The sequence below is a fragment of the Salvelinus namaycush genome, chromosome 18 (assembly GCF_016432855.1).
Source record: "Salvelinus namaycush isolate Seneca chromosome 18, SaNama_1.0, whole genome shotgun sequence".
Classification (NCBI taxonomy): domain Eukaryota; kingdom Metazoa; phylum Chordata; class Actinopteri; order Salmoniformes; family Salmonidae; genus Salvelinus; species Salvelinus namaycush.
In genome coordinates, this window is record NC_052324.1 from 14152984 (window position 1) to 14171427 (window position 18444).

The window sequence follows — 18444 nt, forward strand, 5'->3', positions numbered from 1 at the left end:
CTGATGATTTGTATAATTGTGCTTGATATTTGTAATTTCACTTGGAATAAAATAATTATTAATACATTTTAAAAAAGCTGACTGGAGATTTCCGCTGCTCACTGGACTAGACCACTGCCTTGTAGCAATGTGCATTGTAGCAATGCAGCAGAGGCTTCGACCACCGTAGACTACAAAATAAGATGTTCTTGCCGACAAGAACGCACATCTTGTGTCGAGGGGAGACGTTTCAACATTAGCATTGGCATTAGCATTGGAACCTCCACGAATCCAGTGGCTTTGTGCTTTATCAAGGTGAGTAACTATACCATACCTTTTACATTGTAACTCAACATTTTCCATGTTTCCTCAAATGTATTTGTTTCCTCAAATACAACATTATGTAAGTTAAAACATATTGCATTTATATAACATACTTCATGTAAATTCCTTTTCTATTTACTTACCTTTATGAATACTAATATCATGTGACATGATAATTTGAGTTATGTAGGCTACAGTAGATCGTTTTAATAGTCCTTGCAATCGTAGACTATGGCAATGTGAACTTGGCCTGAAAGTGACCCCACTGTTGTTATTGTGTAGTAGGGCAGGGTTTGTTAACCTGGGGTATTTATGTAACGGATGTGAAATGGCTAGCTAGTTAGCGGGTACGCGCTAATAGCGTTTCAATGAGTTACGTCACTTGCTCTAAAACCTAGAAGTAGTGGTTCCCCTTGCTCTGCAAGGGCCGCGGCCTTTGTGGAGCGATGGGTAACGATGCTTCGTGGTCGACCGTTGTTGATGTGTGCAGAGGGTCCCTGGTTCGCGCCCGAGGTCGGGGCGAGGGGACGTACTAAAGTTATACTGTTACATTGATGCTGTTGACCCGGATCACTGGTTGCTGCGGAAAAGGAGGAGGTCGAAAGGGTGGTGAGTGTCCACAAAGGAGCATCGTTTGTCCCCTCTCCCCGTGTCGTCTCGCCCCGCCCCGTATAGATTTTAACACAAAAATAAAAACATACAACTGACTATGTTGCAGATTTATCATTGAAAAATGTTGCGTAACAAATTCAGTACTTCGATAAATACAGGCATTTGACAAAGCATCATCTCAAACAATTAAAAATACAATTGACCATTCATCACATGACAAGCATACAATATTTTTTTTATAAAAACACTAAAAAGACACAAATACTTATTTTCCACCATAATTTGCAAATAAATTCATTAAAAATCCTACAATGTGATTTTCTGGATTTTTTTCCCTCATTTTGTCTGTCATAGTTGAAGTGTACCTATGATGAAAATTACAGGCCTCTCTCATCTTTTTAAGTGGGAGAACTTGCACAATTGGTGGCTGACTAAATACTTTTTTGCCCCACTGTACGTCTGGTGTCTGAGCCGCTGAATTGTGACTCTACTTTGTCTCTATACTGACGCTTAGCTTGTTTGATTGCCTTGCGGAGGGAATAGCTACACTGTTAGTGTTCGGTCATGTTTCTGGTCACCTTGCCATGATTAAAAGCAGTGGTTCGCACTTTCAGTTTTGCGCGAATGCTGCCATCAATCCACGGTTTCTGGTTGGGGAAGGTTTTAATAGTCACCGTGGGTACAACATCACTGATGCACTTGCTAATAAACTCGCTCACCAAATCAGAGTACACATCAATGTTGTTGTCTGAGGCTATCCGGAACATATCCCAGTCCGCGTGATCGAAGCAATCTTGAAGCGTGGAATATATTGGCCGGACCAGCGTTGAACAGACCTGAGCATGGGCGTTTCCTGTTTTAGTTTTTGTCTATAGGCTGGGAGCAACAAAATGGAGTCGTGGTCAGATTTGCCTGTATGTGAAGGAGATGTGCTCTGCTACATGAAGCAAATAGTGGTCACACCAGATACTGACTGGTTCTGATCAAAACCCCTACGCTTTTATTGAAGGTATCTGAGACCAACGGATGCCTGTCTGTATTCCCAGTCATGTGAAATCCATAGATTAGGGCCTATTGAATTGATTTCAATTGACTGATTTCCTTATATGAACTGTAACTTAGTAAAATCTTTGAAATTGTTGCACGTTTTGTTTATATTTTTGTGTATATACAGTGCATTCGGAATGTATTCACTCCCATTGACTTTTTAAACATTTTACTAAAAAATTCATTAAATCGTTTTTTCCCCTCATCAACCTACAAAAAATACCCCATAATGACAAATCAAAAACAATGTTTGCAAAATCTGTAAAACTTAAATATCACATTTACATATTTACACACATTTACGTATTCAGACCCTTTACTCAGTACTTTGTTGAAGCACCTTTGGCAACGATTACAGCCTCGAGTCTTCTTGGGTAAGCCTGGCATACCTGTATTTGGGGAGTTTCTCCCATTCATCTTTGCAGATCCTCTCAAACTCTGTCAGGTTGGATGGGGGAGCGTTACTGCACTGCTATTTTAAGGTCTCTGCATTGATGTTCGATCGGGTTCAATTCCGGGCTCTGGCTGGCCCACTCAAGGACATTCAGAAACTTGTCCCGAAGCCACTTCTGCGTTGTCTTGGCTGTGTGATTAGGGTAGTTGTCGCTGTTGGGAGGTGAACCTTCCCCCCAGTCTGAGGTCCTGAGCACTCTGGAGCAGGTTTTCCTCACGGATCTCGCTGTAGTTTGCTACGTTCATCTTTTCCTCAATCCTGACTAGAACTCCCAGTCCCTGCCACTGAAAAACATCCCCACAGCATGATTCTTCCACCACCATGCTTCACGTAGAGATGGTGCCTGGTTTCCTCCAGACGTGACGCTTGGCATTCGAGCCAAAGAGTTCAATTTTGGTTTCATCAGACCAGTCCTTTAGGCGCCTTTTGGTAAACTCCAAGTGGGCTGTCATCTGCCTTTTACTGAGGAGTGGCTTCCCTCTGGCCACTGTCATGACTGTCATGTGAGGATCAGAATGGGTCAGATCAGTTTGGCAATGGCGGACAGTAACCAGACCTCCTCTCACCCACAGAAGAGGGGAGGAGGGAACTGTTGTGGGGGTTATGACACCTCCACACCCTTTTGTAAATTGAGGTAGAAGAAGACTCTCCCTCCCTCTTCAAATGTGCATAGGAATGTGCCTTTGTTTCACAGACAGTTTTCCGCTGAAACTTTAACACGCTCAAGAGTGAATACTGGAACAATATTTCTAACATAAGAATGTGGGGAATGGTCAGAGATGAGCTATAGAAAACTAATGTCATATTGGTTATTATTTTGTGATTTCATTAAAAAGGTTATGGAGGAAATACTGTAACTTGAAAAGTATTTACACTACAGGTATGAAGTCTCCATCCTTAACGTTGTATATGCATTTTTTTTTAGGTAGGAATGTGATTTTAGGAGGTATAAAGAGAATCTATCTCCTATAAACTGTGCATAAGTAAGCAGCCATGCCCCGATAAGGTCAGAGAGCATGTCAGACTGACGGAATCGTGCCCTTCGGCCAGAGTGCATAAAAGGATTGCCAACAGAGATTAACATTACACCAGGAAACGTGCTACACACTTGAAATGGTTGACACTTTGAACCTCAACACGAGGTGAAGAAATAAACTCACCTTCCTTTAGAACAGAACATTGCCAGGTTGCAGCTGTGCGTGTAAAGTGGTCTTAATCCTGAACCCTGAATAATCAACATGAGGTATAGCTGAGAAGCTCACCTCCCAGACAATCACTGGTACGGCTGATTAGTTGTCCTAAGTCAGATATCGAGAAAAGTAAATCTAAGTGAGACTATCCTACTATGCTCATCATCAATGGGAACCGTCGACACGGCTGGCTCTCTTCCAGAGTGAACAACGGTAGAAGAGATAGGTCCGGACCCTTTCATACAATCAGAGCCTTACAAGCGTGCCGCTGAGAGGCCAACCCACATCCTTCCTAAGAAGGCCTGGTTCCGACAGCGATAAATGGCGAACAAAGGCACTCACGCGTAAATACATTCATGATTTCTTATTCCAAACGGGCGGCGGTTAATGTGCAAACTATATGATTACTGTGAGAATAGTTCTGAAATGTATTGACAATAAGTGTCTTTTTCTCTCTCTCTCTCTCTCCATGTCGTTGTAACAAGCAGTCGTACATATTGTGTCAGTCCACTAGGGACCTTTGTCTCATGTAAATGGTGTATGTTTATTCTGTGTTATTATTTAGTTAACTAGTAAATAAATAATTAAAACAATTTGTGTAGTACTGAATCATGAGTAAGGCTGGGGGCTTTGCAGATGCGTGAGGTTACGACTGTTCGGAATGATGATATGATAAGAGGTAATGATTAATACGTTGACTATTTTATGGAAGTGATCGGTAAAGACCTTTAGAGCTTAATTCGGGAGATGGTAACTCTTTAAACAACCTCTTCCGTTGTGCCCCAAATCCTAATGAGTTAATTGTTACATGATTCATTTTAAATCGGGTTACAATTAAACATAGTTAATTAAGTAAATAACAGTCATCAGCTTAATGAATGTAAAGTCACGACACCACTCTAACATAAAGGCCTGATTGGTTGAGTGCTGCAGAGATGGTTGTCCTTCTGGATGGTTCTCCCGGGAGAAGAGGTAGGATCTAGGTGAATACCAGTAAGTCCAAGAGGAGGGCAAAGAAAACACTCTTAATGACTTTTGAGGTGCCAATGGCCTCTTCATATCCCCTTTCACTTGACATGCTTCCTTTCTGATTAAACTCCTTCCTTACACTGTGCTTGTTCTCTCTCTCTCTCTCTCTCTCTCTCTCTCTCTCTCTCTCTCTCTCTCTCTGTCTGCTTAAGCCTTATACGTTATAAAAGCCAAGCTAACAACTTAAGCTATAATGTAAATGACTGCCTGTCAAGGTGTTCACCTGAATCGACACCTACCCTAAATGTTAATTACTATTACAGGGCTCCAGACTAACATTCTCCCCTGGAGTCACTGGTGCCGCTAACTTTTACAGTTGGTACCAGCCCCATGATTTGGTCGGACCCATATCATGAGTAATCATCTTATAAAGTCATTCATAGTGCTTTATTAAGAAGTATGATACATAGATTAGAGGATAGAAATAAGTTGTTTCATCTAACACGTTCATGCAGGAATGCATGATTCAAGATATTTTGATGTGTAACCTAATCCAGTGACTGTCATGAATTTCGGGTTAGCAATTAGACTATAGTTGTAATTTTACTGTCAAAATAGGACTCCACAATTTCCGGATTTGTTTTTGGTTCAATAGAGATGAATTACTTCCATATGTATGTGCACTAACTAATATCATAGGCTAAATCATTTGGGGTTCAACACCTGAGGAAACTCAAAACACATTATCTAGATTGCTAAATGTAATACCCACTGATCTCGAGCACATGGGGAGAGAGGAGAGTGGCTCGCTCATCACAGCATCAGGCCCCTGCAAGGGCACAGAGACACTTTCACTACAGGAATCATGAGGATAATGCACTTTACTGTTTGACCAAATTATGGTTTTAGCCGCCCAGAAAATAGGATATTTTGAGTGAGGTGACAATGTAGAATGTGCTCTTTATACTTCTGTATGCACCCTTTCGGTTTTTTATGATCCATGACCATGGCTGTCTAACTGATGAGCAGGTCTCTTGCCTGATGCCGTGTTTGACTTTGAATGTAGGTTTTTGTGGTGTATCGGAAAACAGCGCCTGCCCATCTTGGTAAGGGCGGTCATTGCACACTGATCAGACAAAGGCCCATTATGCACAGTGTACAAAACATTAGGAACACCTTCCTAATATTGAGTTGGAACCGTTTTCAGAACAACCTCAATTCGTCGAAGCATGGACTCTACAAGGTGTCGAAAGCGTCCACAGGGATGCTGGCCCATGTTGACTCCACAGGGATGCTGGCCCATGTTGACTCCAATCCATCCCACAGTTGTGTCAAGTTGGCTGGATCTCCTTTGGGCCGTGGACCATTCTTGATGCACCCGGGAAACAATTGAGCGTGAAAAACCCAACACTGTTGCAGTTCTTGAACTGGTACGCCTGGCAACTACTACCATACCCCGTTGAAAGGCACTCAAATCTTTTGTCTTGCCCATTCACCCGCTGTATGGCACACATACACAATCCATGTCTCAATTGTCTCAAGGCTGAAAAATCCTTCTTTAACCAGTCTCCTCTCCTTTCTCGACACTGATTGAAGTGGACATCAATAAGGGATCATAGGTTTCACCTGGATTCACCTGGTCAGTCCATGTCATGGATAGAGCAGGCGTTCCTAATGTTTTCTAAACTCAGTGTAGATTATTATAACAGAGAAATTGCACAAAAATCTTTTAAACAAATCTTTATAGGCCCATGGGCCGTCGGCCATGTCATGTTTTTCTAATATTTGTGTGTGTCAATTTTTACCAGCCCACCCAACTAAAAAATGCTCCAGCTCCTCTGGTACTTGCCAGAATTGCCAGATGGACAATCCGCCCATTACTAACTATATGTTCCTAGGAAAAGTCGATGTAATGTAACAACTCAAATCGTGGTCTTTAGTCTACAGTAGTAGCCAGCTGATGAAACGGGTTAGACTAAAGATTGATTTTGAAAAATGTGATTAAAATGTATAAAACATAATTGCGAGAATGCATTACAAATCAAGGAATAACAAAAGTTGATTACATACTTTTCTTGTTCTGTTTTATTTCAGAAAACAAACATATGTTACATTTCCCCAATCCCCCCTCACCTACCATGCATCAAACACCTCAAGGTAAGACACCCATGCATACCCCACAAGTCAACAGACTATGAGACGCGCACAGTACTACATACATAGAGTCATGACTACATGGAACTCTATTCCACATCAGGTAACTGATGCAAGCAGTATAATCAGATTTAAAAAATACACATTATGGAACAGCAGGGACTGTGAAGCAACACAAACATAGGCAGACACACGCATACACACACATGATCAAATACGCACACATACACATTTTGTGTAGATATGTGGTAGTGGAGTATGGGCCTGAGGGCACACACTTAGTTGTGAATTCTGTAACGAATGTATTGTAATGTTTTTAAAATTGTATAACTGCCTTAATTTTTCCAGACCCCAGGAAGAGTAGCTGCTACCTTGGCAGCAGCTAATGGGGATCCATAATAAGCACAAAAAATACAATACAAAGTTTTCAATAGATTTTACAATTACATGTTTTTTTTTATATCAACATAAAGTGACAATTGGAGCACTCTCAGCAAGACAAGGAAGCGGTCCTGGGAAAAAAGCGGTCTGCAGCATGGAGTCAGTGGTGCAGTAGTCCCTCACAGAGCCATTCTTCACTAGCCCCATCAGCAGCACTGTGACCAGGAAGGTATACATTTTACTGACGGTAGTGTTCACCAGTTTTGAGAGGCTCCCTTTTATGCCAGTGGCAGTCTTCTCTTTCAGTTCATGAGCATACTTGCAAACAAATATGCATATTTAGTAGGCTAAAGGCATTCTGAATGTTGATACATTTGAAGAGAGCCTTGGGTTTTTCTCTAATATGATAATGAGCATACCTGTTGGTGTCCTGCACCACACTCTCCACCAATTCCTCATCACAGAACATTTTAAAACCCCTCTGAGGGGGTAGGCAGGGTGCTTTGTACACCAGACAGGGCATGATTGAAGTCTGGCTCCAATGGTGTGAAGTGACAGGATTTGAAATATGCTGAAAAGTGGCAATGGGCGCAGCAATCCTTGACTTTGTTTATTTGCGATTTATAGTGAAAGGCATTCTAGGATTAGGGAGTTTTCGCTTGTCAAACAGACATTTGCTTATTAGCGTTTTAATAGTGAATGGCATTTTTGGATTCAACATAAACAGAAATGGCTGCCATCATAAAGAATTTAAACAATATTACATTTCTCCCTTGTGCTCACCAGAGATGTGGTACATTGTAAACAAGTCTAGCTGTTAGGTCGCTAAATTGTGTTTTTTAAATTTATCAGCGCAACCTATTATTTAGACTGGTTTGTGGAATGAGTTTGGTTGTGGATGTGTTCCGTGTTATGCTTGGATGATGAAGTTTGCATTTATCTTTTACAATGAAAGGAATAAAGTTGTGAATGCCTTTTATTTTCCGTCAGTACAACATTTTTCGATGCTTTAAAAGCAACGATGCTATTTAGACTTGTTTGTTGCGTCATATGTAGATGTTCTGTTGATACTGTTCTAATCACATATTTGCGATGGTATGCTGCAGTGACCCCTCAACAATGATCACTAATATGTAATTGTATGCATCAAAAGGCTATTAAGTAATCTTCTGTCTTATGTAACCATACCAAACGTAACATATCATACTAATGTATGTGTCCTGGATTGTATTTTACTATGTTATGTTTAGTCTATGAGACCAGGCTGATTGAATACTAACTGGCTACTTGTATGAGAAAAACACTGAGTGACTGTGTGAAGAAATGTATTAAATAAAGGTTGAGTGTGATGTCAATGCAGATTTACAGGAGCTGTTGCCCCTCTCCTCAATTCCCCCATCCATTGTACAAACAGTTAGGCTAACAAGTAATAATGTTCTTTCTCTGAAAAAGGTAGGAGTAAAAATAATTGACACTCATTTTCAATACCTCACCTTGCAAGGATAACGCCACTGAGCCTTTTTCTAAAATGTTTTATGAGTTGGGAGGGATCTTAGATCGTTCCTCCATACAGAATCCTTCCAGATCCTTGATATCCTTTGTCTGCACTTATTGACTGCCCTCTTCAATTCAAACCACAGGTTTTCAATGTGTTTCAAGTCCAGACACAGATGGCCATTGCAAAATGTGGATTTTGATGTGTGCTTGCAGTTCTTGTCTTGCTGGACGATCCATGTGGCCAAGTTTCAGCCTCCTAGCAGAGGCAACCAGGTTTTTGGCAGAGGCAATCCTGGTAATAGTTAAAGTTCATGATGCCGTTGACCTTAACATGGGCCCCAGGACCAGCGGAAGCAAAATAGCCCAATAACATCAAAGATCCAACTCCATATTTTACAGTAGGTATGGGGTTATTTTCTGCTCATGCATTCTAATTGGACACCAAACCCACCACTGGGGTTTGTGGCCAAAGAGCTATATTTTCATGTTATCCAACAAATGTAAACACCTGGAGTCTGCTAAACAGCATTGTCACTTAGATTGGAACCGGTGGTTTGGTCCGATGAGAATACATGAGCAGAAAATAACCCCATACCTACTGTAAAATATGGTGGTATATCATTGCTGTTATGGGGCGGGCTTTTTTGCTTCCACTGAAAAAAATATTGACTTGTTTCTGAGTAATTGTACTGTATTAAAATATACATCTCCCTTTTTTTTAGCATACAAAATTGCTCAGTATTTGAATTATTTATTTTATACTCATTTTTGCTAATCCTTAACAAGGGTGTCAATCATTTCAGACCCCATTGTATTTACAAAAAAACACCACCTCTTTCTCTAGATGAGACTAGGATATTTTCATTGCTTTGTCCTCAGGAACAGTTCAGGAACAGCTAATATCCTTAAAACAAGGAAGAGTTTTCACAAATGAAATATCTATAAAACAATAGTTCTAGGATAGTCATTTATTACAAAAATGTTAAAAGACAACAGGATGAAAATATTAAGAAAGCACCAAAACTAATTCGTTGGAAATGTGAACAGCTGTCATTCTGGGATAAGACTTTTTGTCCTTTACAACAATAGCTGCAGTGTCTCCTCAGTCAAGACTAGTTACAGGTGGAAACCATATGCAACCGTTTCAATTGAAATTCACATAATCTCCTTGCTGTTAAAATCAGCATTTCTAAGCAGCAACACCCTCAAAGTCAGTACATCCTTATCAGTTGCACCGACACACTGAGTTACAAGCCATGGCGCATCACATGTCGTTCCAGGTCAGTGCTGTTCATGAGAATTCGGCCACAGAGCTTGCAAGAAAGCGCATTTTCATTTCTGGTCGATGGAATTATCCTCAGGGTAGCGGAGGCATCTATACTCAGGGTAGTGGAGGCATAGAATAGGAATGATAATAGAATAAGTAGCAGAGTTAAACACCTGACAGGGAACCAGAAACAGTTTGATCAATTGGATGTCAATAGTTTCATCATTTCAAAATGTACATACCTTTTGGTGCAGATGTGTTGCCATTTTCATGATCTTGCTTATCGTCACTCATGGGGTTTTCTTCAGACTTTTCGTCCTCTACAGACCCTTGCTCCTGTTTCGTATTGCACTCAGGTTTCAGACTGTCATTCTTCACCACCACCTCATGTTCCTGTTTCTCACTAGGATTCCTGTGTGTTTCCTCTTTGCCCTCTTCATTTTCAAGCACTGGCATTTCATGATAGTTGCAGGCTTCATTTTTAAGCACTGGCATCTCATGATATTGGTTGTTTTGTTCTCCTATGTCCATCTCTCCAGGTTCTCGGTTCTCTTCCTCAAAGTCCATAAATTGTTCCTCTACCATCTCCTTATCCTCATGCTCGAGCTCCCCATGGCATTCTTCATATTGTTCCTCCTTGTTCTCCTCACAACTAAAATCATGGCTCTCATGGAATTCACTGCTTTGGTCACTGTTCTCTGACACCTCATTATCTCCATCTTTGTTCACCTCATCTTGTTGCCCTTGGTTCTCTTCACAGTCCATGGATTTTTCTTCTACGTTTCCTTTGTTCTCATATCCTTGAAATTCATATTTTTTGGGGGCAATGTTCTCCCCATTTTTCTCCAACCCTTTTTCCTCAATGGTATCCCCTTCTTTAAGCCCTTGAGTTTCTTTAAGTCTTCTGTTAGTTTCTTCCTGGTCTTTCTCTTCTTCTTTTCCTAGCTTCTCTATGTTCTCTCCCTCCTCCAGCACCTGCTGCTTCTCACTATGTCTGTGGTTGGTTTCATCCTTCTCTTTGTTCCTTAGCTTGTCAGCGTTCTCCCCCTCTTCCTCCAGCCCTAGTTTCTCACCATGTTTATTTATTTCTTCTTTGTCTTCTTCATTTCCTAATTCCTGGTCACATTTCTTCTCCTTTTCTCGGTTGACTCTTCCCAGTCTGGTCTCCAGTTCCTCCAGATGGACCTGTCCCACCAGCTCATGGTTCCTCACGACCTACAAGAGAACAACACAAGTCAAAAGACATTTACATCAGATATAGAAGGACAAATGACTCAACAGAGAAGAGTTGACTATAGACCAAACTTTCAGAATTAGCATTAATAAAACAATGTGTAAGAATACTACTAGTTGTGACCTTTGATTGGCTATTTGTCAACATAACCACTGTCCATGTGTAGAGACAAAGGCTCATCCAGAAACAACCCTGATCACAAAGGTACTGTGCAGCTCTGATGGGAGTGCAGGTGTAAGCAATACAACAGAAATCCCCCCTAGTCTTTGAGGAAAAGTTGCGCAGCGGTCTAAGGCACTGCATCTCAGTGCAAGAGGCGTCACTACAGTCCCTGGTTCGAGTCCAGGCTGTATCACATCCGGCCGTGATTGGGAGTCCCATAGGGCGGCGCACAATTGGCCCAGCATCGTACGGGTTTGGCCGTCATTGTAAATAAGAATTTGTTCTTAACTGACCTGCCTAGTTAAACAAAAAAACAAGTGGATACACAACCATATTGCTTACACCTCTCAGATCCTAAGGGTAGAATACTAACCTGGTGCTTATCGCATAGGTGTGCCTCCAACTCGCTCAGCTGTGTGAAGTCAAAGTAGCACAGTCTGCATTTGTAGGGCTTGATATCGTCGTGCTTAATGAGCATGTGCAGATGCAGCTTCTCGTCACTGGAACTGGTGAAGGTGCACTTGTGGCAGCGGAACACGAGGCCCTGGAGATATCGCGATAGCCTTGGACGACACACCTCTATCGGGGCCACCGGCTCCTCTGTTGTAACATGTAATAAAAACCAGGATCAGCAGCATAGAGTCGGGTTTGATACTGATAAGTATCCGACAGAATAAACGGTAGACAGACAGATTAAGTGTTTAGTGAGTGTCATGGATGTATAAAGCATCATTTTGTATAGTCAATGGCATTTATTGTATTAATACCACAAAAATACCTACCACGATGGAGGATGATGTGGTCGATCATGCAGTTTTTGTTTTTGGTATGGTAAAGACAGAGAGGGCAGCGTAGGTCCTTAGGAGCTTCTGTTGCGCTACTGGCATGTGCCGTCTCTACGTGTATATCCAACTTCTTCCTAATGTAAGCATTCAAAGAAAAACGTGTTACACTCATTTGGCAATACAGCATATTGAGGCTTAATAATTTAAAAAAATGATGACCAAGAAGTGATCCTTTAAAGAGGGAGTTCATTTATCAACCCTTGTCGTCACAGGTGCTACTTGTTCAATCACTTCAATTAGTTTCTATATTCTTAGATATCCATAGCAGGAATGTGTATACTAAAGCCCCAACTATGACCCAGCAAAGTCAAGCATTGGCATTTGAGCAGATTCTACCACTGAAAATAATATATTACCTGAAGCCCGTGAAAAAGGAGCAGTCCTTGCACCTCACCAGCCTTTTCCCATTGTGCCGATTTATGTAGTGCCGGCGCATACTCTTGATGTGTGTTGAGGTGTAGATACAAAACTCACAGATGAATAACGCATCTTGAGTGGTCGCGGTGGCCTGTTGGGCTGGATGTCTGGAGGCCTGAGCCACCTGCCTGTAGTGGTTGAGCTGCCGCTGGACATCTGGGGGCTCCAAGTACACTGGTTCTGTAATGGAAAGTACACGGGATATTAGTACCACATTATATTCAATCACTCAGCAGATGCCTTCTCTGATTTAAAGAAAAGGTAGGGGAGGTGTGCTCATGACAAAATACTTGAGGGGTCAATACGCAAAACGTTATGCGTTTTTCAAAAATATTGATTGTCTTGTCTGTATGCTGCACAACACATTTGATAATTTATAGTTAAGGTTCTTAATCATGAAGTTTAATCATTAAAATTCAAATAATGAATGTAAAGGGGAGCACTTGCTTTCAGTGAAGTCTGTTTCCTCAGAATCATCAGACATGTGATTGCCTTCCTGAGGTTCTGGCAGGTTAGGGGCCTCTTCATTGGCCCCCAGGGTGTGCTCCCTGTCCTGGCTACCGGTCACGGAGGAAGGAAGGTTCTTGGATGGGTACTCAGCTACTCCAGCAAGACAGATTAAAAAAGGAAACAGGTTTTAAAATGTTTTCCACAGGTTTTGCCATTTCAATTTACATTTTATACAGTATCAAATTCTGTCAAATTAACAGATAGATATTTTTTTGAATCTTTAAAATGTAGTGACAAATCAAATCAAATTGTATTGGTCACATACACATATTTAGCAGATGTTATTGCGGGTGTAGTGTAATGCTTGTGTTCCTAGCTCCAACAGTGCAGTAGTATCTAACAATACACAAATCTAAAAGTAAAATAATGGAATTAAGAAATACATAAATATTAGGACGAGCAATGTTGGAGTGGCACTGACTAAATACAGTAGAATAGAGTGCAGTATATACATATGAGATGAGTAAAGCAGTATGTAAACATTATTAAAGTGACTAGTGTTCCATTATTAAAGTGGCCAGTGATTCTATGTCTATGTATATAGGGCAGCAGTCTCTAAGGTGCAGGGATGAGTAGCCGGGTGGTAGCCGGCTAGTGACAGTGTGTTATATTAGTAAGGCTGCCTCACCACCATGTACTTTGAGCAGATGGTTCTTCAAGAGGCTCAAGATGGTAGTTCTGTACCGACAGAGCCCACAATGGAAGGGTTTGATGGTCCCGGGGCGATGCCTAATATGGCGGTCAAACCTGAGGAGACATTTGCAGACAAGCAGTCATTTCACAAATTGATTTATTCAGATGTTTAAGCAAATCTTTATGGTTATATAGAAACAAGAAAGAATCTTGTATTGTGGTACCTAAGAAAGTAACATTACAAGATAGAATCAATCACATACTATCAATACTCTCCTCTGATGTAAATATACAATATATTTCCTCTTACATCTGCTTCTGTTGATGTGGTACGTTGTCCAGCCGTTTGAGCGCTGCCGTAGCTGCATGGCTCCGCTCGTGTGAGCGTAAACCTTTCAAAGACATGAAAGTTCGCCCGCAGTGCTTGCACTCCTCTCCTGCTGACCCCCCCTCTGGTTCTGTCGTCGACGGGACAGGGGAAGGGGACCCCATTGGACCCATCCCTGTTGCAACAGATTCCACCTTTGTCACAATCCAATGACTGTCCGATTCCGCTGCCGTCAGAACATCGGGCAGTTCTTGTCTTTCATGCTGAAAGACAAAGAAATTATTACGGTTGAGAATCACATATGGGAAAACACAGATGTATTTTTCCAATGTTGTACAGTACTACCATCTGTCAAATAATCACAAGCCCATAGGTTTACAGTTTACTGCATTATGTGCCACTTACCGTAACAGACTTGGTCTTTATTGGTGGCTCACTAAGGTGTTGTTTCCTCTTCTGTCCATTTTCCAGCGTCTGAAACTCCTCATTATGATGGTCGAGATGGGAGCCGAGGTCCGCACTGCCCTGGATTTGGAGGTTACAGTATCCACATCTGTAGAACTCCGTGCCAATCTCTGAAGTCTTTGAAAGTATAGTGAAGTCCCGTTTGAAATCTTCATTGTGGAAATTGGTGTAGTGGATACTTAGCAGGAGATTTGAATTGAAGAATAATTTCACACATTTCTTGCATTCAACTGGACGCAATACACTGCCTTTCTCACATTGTGGATCAAATAACTTGCAGACAGGTTTCTGTTGCCCGTGACGATTTCTGGGCTTGGGGGGAGAGTGCAGTGTGTTAATCGGTCGGTGTTCGCTAGATTTCTGCATGCTGTGAGAGACTCCTGGATGGCAAATCACATAATGGGAGACCATGCCTTTTTCACTAAGGCATTGGAAAAAACAGAGAGAACAGTTTCTCTTCTCACCAGGTGATTTGGGTTCCTGACTCAAAGAAGCCTTATGGTGTGGTGAGGTTGGAGGAATGCGGTGAGGTCTGAATGCTGGAACAAAGTGGTTGTTGAAAGCGGCATTGTCATGTTGCCTCCTATAGTGGGCTGCAAGGTACTTACAAATCAAAGTCGTATACGAGCACAGTGCACACTTGTAGGAAAACTCTTTGTCCTCAATTGGAGCCACTGTACTGTGGTTAATGCGAAGATGGCGGGCAAGACCCTTTTTAGTGGTGCAAAAGTACTTGCAAAGGTGGCACTTGACTATGACGGATTTCCTATTTTTTAAAATGGCAGCTTGGGCAATTGAGGTCTGGGAGCCTCTATATTTGGAGAGCAGCTGTTTTTTAATGGCAGCGGATTGTTTCAAGGTCGGTTTGAACATATTGGAGGCAGATCGTTTGTGATCCATCTCATAGTGAGCTTTCAACTTCTTGAATTTTGCATGGATGACTGGACACATATTGCACTGGAAGCCTGCCAATCCTATCCTCTTACCCAATCGGACTTTCACACATTCATCTGGGTCACTGAAGTGTACAATTTCTTGTTCAAGTCTCTCAGTTCTGGCTTTGGTGGCTGGATGCCTCATCTGGCAGTGAGTTAGAACACCATGAGCGCGAGAGTTCACATACGGACAGATTGAACACTTGAATACCAGAGTCCCATCACCTGTACTAGATTCAGGTTCCTTTTCACAAGCTGATGGATCATATTCCGGATGTTTCTTTCCACAATGAGTTAACATACCATGGAGGGTGTTGAACTCTCCGGAACAGACAGGGCACCTACATCGCTGGCTTGGCTTTGACGTTTCATGAACATCAGGCTGTTCATGGACCTTCATATCATATTCTGGATGTTTCTTTCCACAATGAGTAAACATACCATGGAGGGTGTTGAACTCTCCGGAACAGACAGGGCACCTACATCGCTGGCTTGGCTTTGAGGTTTCATGAACATCAGGCTGTTCATGGACCTTCATATCATATTCTGGATGTTTCTTTCCACAATGAGTAAACATACCATGGAGGGTGTTGAACTCTCCTGAACAGACAGGGCATATATGTGTCTCGCTTGACCTCGAGGTTTCAGGAACAGCTTGTTCTTCATGGACCCCTGGCTCTTGGGTCTGCCTACTACTAATGACATCTAACACAGATCCATCTTCCTTGACAGACCATGGATGAACTACACGGTAGTGGCTGCCGATACCCCCCATTGAAGTAGCCTTAAAGGAACATGCTCGGCATGGATAGACTTTTGTGTCACCTTCTCCGGACTGAAAAGATGGGGAGGTCTTCGGAACTTCCCCAAACCTGAGGGTAATATTTTCATGTTTAACACTGCGCTCTGTGTTAGGCTTAATTTTTTTAGATCGAGAAGTCTTAGGGCCAACATGTAACCTCAGGATGATGGACTCAAGTCCAGTATTTTTATCTGGATGACGTTGCCGGTAGTGCCGGAGGAGTCCCTTCGCTTCAGTGTGTGAACAAACACACCACTCGCAATGATAACCTGCTTGTAAATGGCCATCTTGGTAAGCCCAACGCATAATCGTTGTGATTGGGGCTTTCTCTTGGTGGTTATTCCTCAGATGCCTTTTCAAAAGATATATATGGGGAGTTATATAAGAGCATTTGCGGCATTTTAAGGACCTGAGCGGTGCAGCTTTCTGCGTGCGAGATTGTGAAGCTTTCATGGAGGACTTTTTAGGTTGTTGGGCTATTACTTTTTTGGGGGGGCTGCGAACAATGGTAGTATACCGGACAACTTGATCCGCAGTAGCCGGCAGATCACTATGTCTTAATTTCTGATGATTCAAAACACCCCTAACTGTGGGATTGTCATAGTCACAATGCTGGCAGTAAAACAACTTCCCCTCTTCTTCTTGGGATGAGTTAAGTGTGTCTTCTCGTACTGACTGGGATTTGCCCATAACCGTAGCAGTATATTCAAGGATTTGCTTAGCAGTTAGTTTCATATCAAGGTGTCTTTTCCTTTGATGATTCAAAACCCCTACCACTGTTTGATTGCTATAGTTGCAAATCTGACAGAAAAACATGTCTTCAACCTCGTCCTTCAAAAGAGGACGAGACAAGATGTGAGGAGAGTTGGGTGAGTGGACTGCTTTTGACTGAGATTGTTTGGTTTGCCCTTGAACCACAACAGTATGCCTTAAGATCTGCGCAGCGTTTGTTTCGAGATCACCATGCATTTTATTTTGATGATTCAAAATCCCCCTTACTGTAGAATTGCTATAGTCACAATACTGGCAGAAGAACTTCTCTAATTCTTCTTGGAAAATCTCAGACGTTAAGAATGATGAGTGAGGTGATTTGCCAGATTGGGCCAAAATCATTGCAGCAGTATATTCAAGAATTTGTTTATGAGTTGCCTTAAGATCAGGGTGTCTTTTCCTTTGATGATCCATAACCCCACTCATGGTTGGATTGCTATAGTTGCAAAGCTGACAGAATAACACAGCCTCTTCCGTCACAAGAGGAAGAGGTAAGATGTGAGAAGAGTTCATTGAGTTGACTCTTTTAGACTCTTCTGATGTTTTCATTTGTCCTCGAACCTCAGCAGTATGCCTGAAGATGTCATCAGGAGTTGTTTTGAGTTGACCGTGTCTTCTCTTCTGATGATTAAAAATCCCGCTCATTAAGGGATCTCCATAGTTGCAAAACTGGCAGAAAAACAAGTTACCTGCCTCATTCCCAACATCAGATCTGAGGAGAGAGGAGTTAGGGGCCCCAAATCCAGCAGACTGAGATGTAGATTGTTGACTACGAAGCTCAGATGTATATTGAAGAATCTGATTAGTGGATATCTGAAGACAGCGATGTCTTAATTTCTGATGATTCAAAACCCCTGCAACACTGGGGTTGCCATAGTTGCAGTACTGGCAAAAAAATAAGTCAGCTACCTCATTCTCAACAGTGGATTTTAAAGAGGAGTTAGATGAGTCAAATCCAGTAAACTGAGGCTTTTCACATTGACCATGAACCTCAGCAGTATGTTTGACGACATTATCAGCAGCCACCTTGAGATGACTATGAGATGACATCTGATGATTCAAAACCACTCTCGCATTGGGGCTGCTACGAATCACAGCAGTATGTTTGATTATACTTTCAGCAGTTGACTTACGAGTACTGTGTCTTAACTTCTGATGATTCATAATGCCTCTCACTGTGGGGTTGCAATAGTCACAAAACTTGCAGAAATATGGACTCTCAACATCTGCCTGTGAAACATTGGATATGGGAGGGGATGTGTTCAGAGACTTAACTTCTGGAAGTTTGAATGGCTTTAAAACGTCTTCCTGTGCAACATCATTTTGGAGGGGAGTGCTAGGTGAGACTATTACGATGCCCTGTGATGTTTTACATTGACTACGAACCTCAGCAGTATGGAGGTGTATCTGCTCAACAGAAGCCTTGAGATCCCGGTGTCTTGACCTTTGGTGATTCAACACCCCCCTC

At 41.9% G+C, this 18444-nt stretch overlaps 1 protein-coding gene across 1 annotated transcript; it reads right to left on the reverse strand.

Moving 5' to 3' along the window:
* Positions 1–9560: 9560 nt before the first annotated feature.
* Positions 9561–17890, reverse strand: LOC120063110 (zinc finger protein 462-like). The gene is made up of 9 exons (XM_039013280.1): positions 14409–17890; positions 13986–14266; positions 13671–13789; positions 12980–13132; positions 12472–12712; positions 12053–12189; positions 11644–11870; positions 10117–11089; positions 9561–9982 (listed from the first exon to the last, which is right to left on the reverse strand). Exons 1-9 carry the CDS (start codon positions 17619–17621, stop codon positions 9855–9857), a joined length of 5472 nt encoding a protein of 1823 aa, XP_038869208.1. The 5' UTR covers positions 17622–17890; the 3' UTR covers positions 9561–9854.
* Between the last annotated feature and the right edge of the window lie 554 nt (positions 17891–18444).